At 50.1% G+C, this 2,986-nt stretch overlaps 1 protein-coding gene across 1 annotated transcript; it reads right to left on the reverse strand.

Annotated features, from left to right (window-relative positions):
- Positions 1 to 2,256: 2,256 nt before the first annotated feature.
- LOC123249093 (MIEF1 upstream open reading frame protein-like) lies at positions 2,257 to 2,570 on the reverse strand. The gene has a single exon (XM_044678071.1). It carries the CDS (start codon positions 2,470 to 2,472, stop codon positions 2,257 to 2,259), a length of 216 nt encoding a protein of 71 aa, XP_044534006.1. The 5' UTR covers positions 2,473 to 2,570.
- Between the last annotated feature and the right edge of the window lie 416 nt (positions 2,571 to 2,986).

Genomic DNA, 2,986 nt, shown 5'->3' on the forward strand with positions numbered 1-2,986 from the left:
TTATTCTTCATTCCAGTGACAATGGCCTCCTCATCTCTCAGCTCTGGGTATTTTCTGGCTTCCCTTCAAGTTCCAACTAAAATCTCATCTTTTACAGAAAGTCATTCCCAACCCTTAATTCTAGGGCCTTCGAACTTTAGTGATTTCCTCTTTTTCCTACTTGTTGCTTGTTTGTATATTATTGGTTTCCTTGTGATCTCTCCCATCAGTTTGTGAGCCCTTGGGGGCAGGAATGTCTTTTGTTCTTTTTTTGTTGTTTCCCCAATATTTAACCCAGAGCTGGTCACAATGCACATTAAGCACATGCAGTGCTTAATAAATATTTACTGACTACTAAGACACAACAAGTAATGTCAGGCTTTTTAAAGGAAGGTGCTTCATAAACACTAACAGTGTTTTGTAAATGTGTTATCCCTGTCATTAAATCACTGCTCTGATTCTAAGAGGCCTGTGTACTAGAGTTAGAGTACTGAACTTAAGAGTCAAGAGCCTGGGCTTGAGTCTTAACTCCAATGATTTCTAGCTGGCCACATTCCTCATCTATTTTGTCATCTATAAAATGGGTACAATAATAATACCCAAGAGCAGCTAACTAGCTAGTGCACCAGGCCTAGAGTTGGAAATCAGATTTAAACACACACACAATAATAATAATGCCAAAATCTTAATAAGACCTGATATTTACATAGGATTCAATGTTTGAAGATGGATTTGTAAAAAATTATCTTCAGTAAGTCTACCTACCTCACAGGGTTGTAAGGGAAATCATTTGAAAATCTTAAAATGCCAGAAAAACAGAAGAGGTGTTACTTGCCTTTTACTCTCTTTCCTGCTCATCCCAGGGAATAAAGGAAATAAGAGTTTAGGTAAGTTAGTGCTGTGTAGCAGAAAAACCCCTGAATAAAGGGCCAATCGAAGTGAATTTGAATCCTGGATCTCCTTGCACCTCCCCCAGCTGAGTGACCTTGGAAAACAAATGACTACATCATTTTAAGATTTACAAAGTTCTTTCCCTAAGTAGCCTGTGAAGAGAGAGATTGTACAAGTACCACCTTGTCCATTTTATAGAATGGGCAGATTCTGTCAGGAGATGAAGTGATCCATCTGCCAGTGAAGGGAAAAGCGAGGGTTTTCCAAAATTCTGGGGTGGTGACTCCAAATCCTGCTTTCTTTCCTGTGATCCATAGCTGTGGTCTTTCTTCACTTCTAAGCCCTCAAGTGCACAAACTCTTGGTTATTTCTAGGCAACTGGCTTCCTGGCCTTGTCTAAATGGTTTGGATGTGAGTTCTGATTATGGCTGTGTGACCTTTAACCAGTCCCTTCCCACCCCTGGGGCCCAGCAGCCCTCAGAAAGATTGGACAGGGAGCAGACAAGTGGCACAGTGGATAGATCACAATGCCTGGAGATGAGAGGTCCTGAAATCTAGCCTCTAGACCAGTGGTTCCCAAACTTTTTTGGCCTACTGTCCCCTTTCCAGAAAAAGTATTACTTAGCGCCCCCTGGAAATTATGAAATATTTATTGAACTCAGAATAGAATGTAATACAAAAAGCGTGGCAATCACCGATCCTCTTGGATCGCTGCAGCACCCACCAGGGGGCGGTAGCGCCCACTTTGGGAATCACTGCTCTAGATACTTCCTAGAGGTGTGACCTTGGGCAAGTCACTTATCTCCCACTGCCTACCCTTCCCCCTCTTCTGACTTCTAAATGCATTGATTTAGAAAAGCATTGATTCTAAGACAGAAGATAAGGGTTTAAGAAAAAAAGTCCTGAGCAGAGCACACTTGGACCCCAATAAGTTGGCCTTCGAAACTGGAACAGATCTCTCAAATGTCCTAAAGACTCTAAAACAAAGGATCGGTTCCCGGGAAAGAAGGTGGGGGCTTTCTAAAGCGAACAAACAAGCAGCCCTGATTAGCTGGCTTCAGGTAAGAGAATCCCAGGGCAGGCGAGGGGGTAGTGGAGGCTGTGGAGTGCATGCCTGCGGCCCCCAGAGGTTCCAGGTGGCCCAGCTCGGAGGTCCAGAAGCCAACCTAGGGGAAAACCGGGGAAGCAGCGATTCTGGCTGGCAGACTCCCCGAGAGAAGGAGCAGGACGCGAGCTGCGGGAGCAAGCACACAGCAGGCGCTTAATCCGTGCTTTTCTCTCCCTCTCCCCACCCCCCACCTCGGCGCACACAGAAAGCACTTAATCATTGCCCGCCCATGGCCGGACTTTTACCTACCCGAGCTCCTCAGCGCATTGTGGCCGGGCTCAAACAAGGCGGCCACGCTCCCCGCGCAGGAAGGCCCGGCCCTTGTCCAGCTGCCTCTGCACTGCCTCCGGGCCAACACCGGGAGGCAGCGGGCGGCGGAACTCACGGCGCACCGCCTCCACGTAGAAGTCACGGTCGGTGTAGCGCAGCCCGCGGGCCCGGCGCAGCAGGGCCCGGTACAAACCCAGTACCGCGCCGCGGCCGGGCTCGGCCATGAGGGTCCGGGGGGCCGGAGCCGCGCCTTAGCAAGCCGTCAGCGAGATGGGGAATAGGGCCGGAGTGGGGACGGGAAAGTAACCTCACAGGCCCGCTGCCTCTTCCTCCATGCCGCGGTCACCGGGCAACATGGCTGATTTGCTTCCGGGGCAGGACCTCTGTTGAGGAGGATGGGGAACGTGCAGAGGACGAGAAATGGCCTTTGGGGGAGGGACTTCCTGTACTAGAGGCTACGCCTTCGGGAGACACTCCAGCTCGCTCGTTTGCAACCTTTCTTTCCCTCTAAGCCTCGACCGGAACGGAGTCGTTGGCTGTGGGCGGGGCTTCGTCTCCTGAATCCTCGATCTTTGAAGACAAGAATATGGGCGGAGCGGCATCACCTCCACTCAGCCCTCCTATTCCCCGTAGGCCCCTCCCTGAGAGGTGCCGTAAGTGGGTGGAGCTACACCTTACCCTTCACCTCCCCGAGCTCCGCCCGACAAGCTCCCCTCCTTAAACGCCCGGAGGAATGGG

The sequence above is a fragment of the Gracilinanus agilis genome, chromosome 5 (genome assembly GCF_016433145.1).
Source record: "Gracilinanus agilis isolate LMUSP501 chromosome 5, AgileGrace, whole genome shotgun sequence".
Lineage (NCBI taxonomy): Eukaryota > Metazoa > Chordata > Mammalia > Didelphimorphia > Didelphidae > Gracilinanus > Gracilinanus agilis.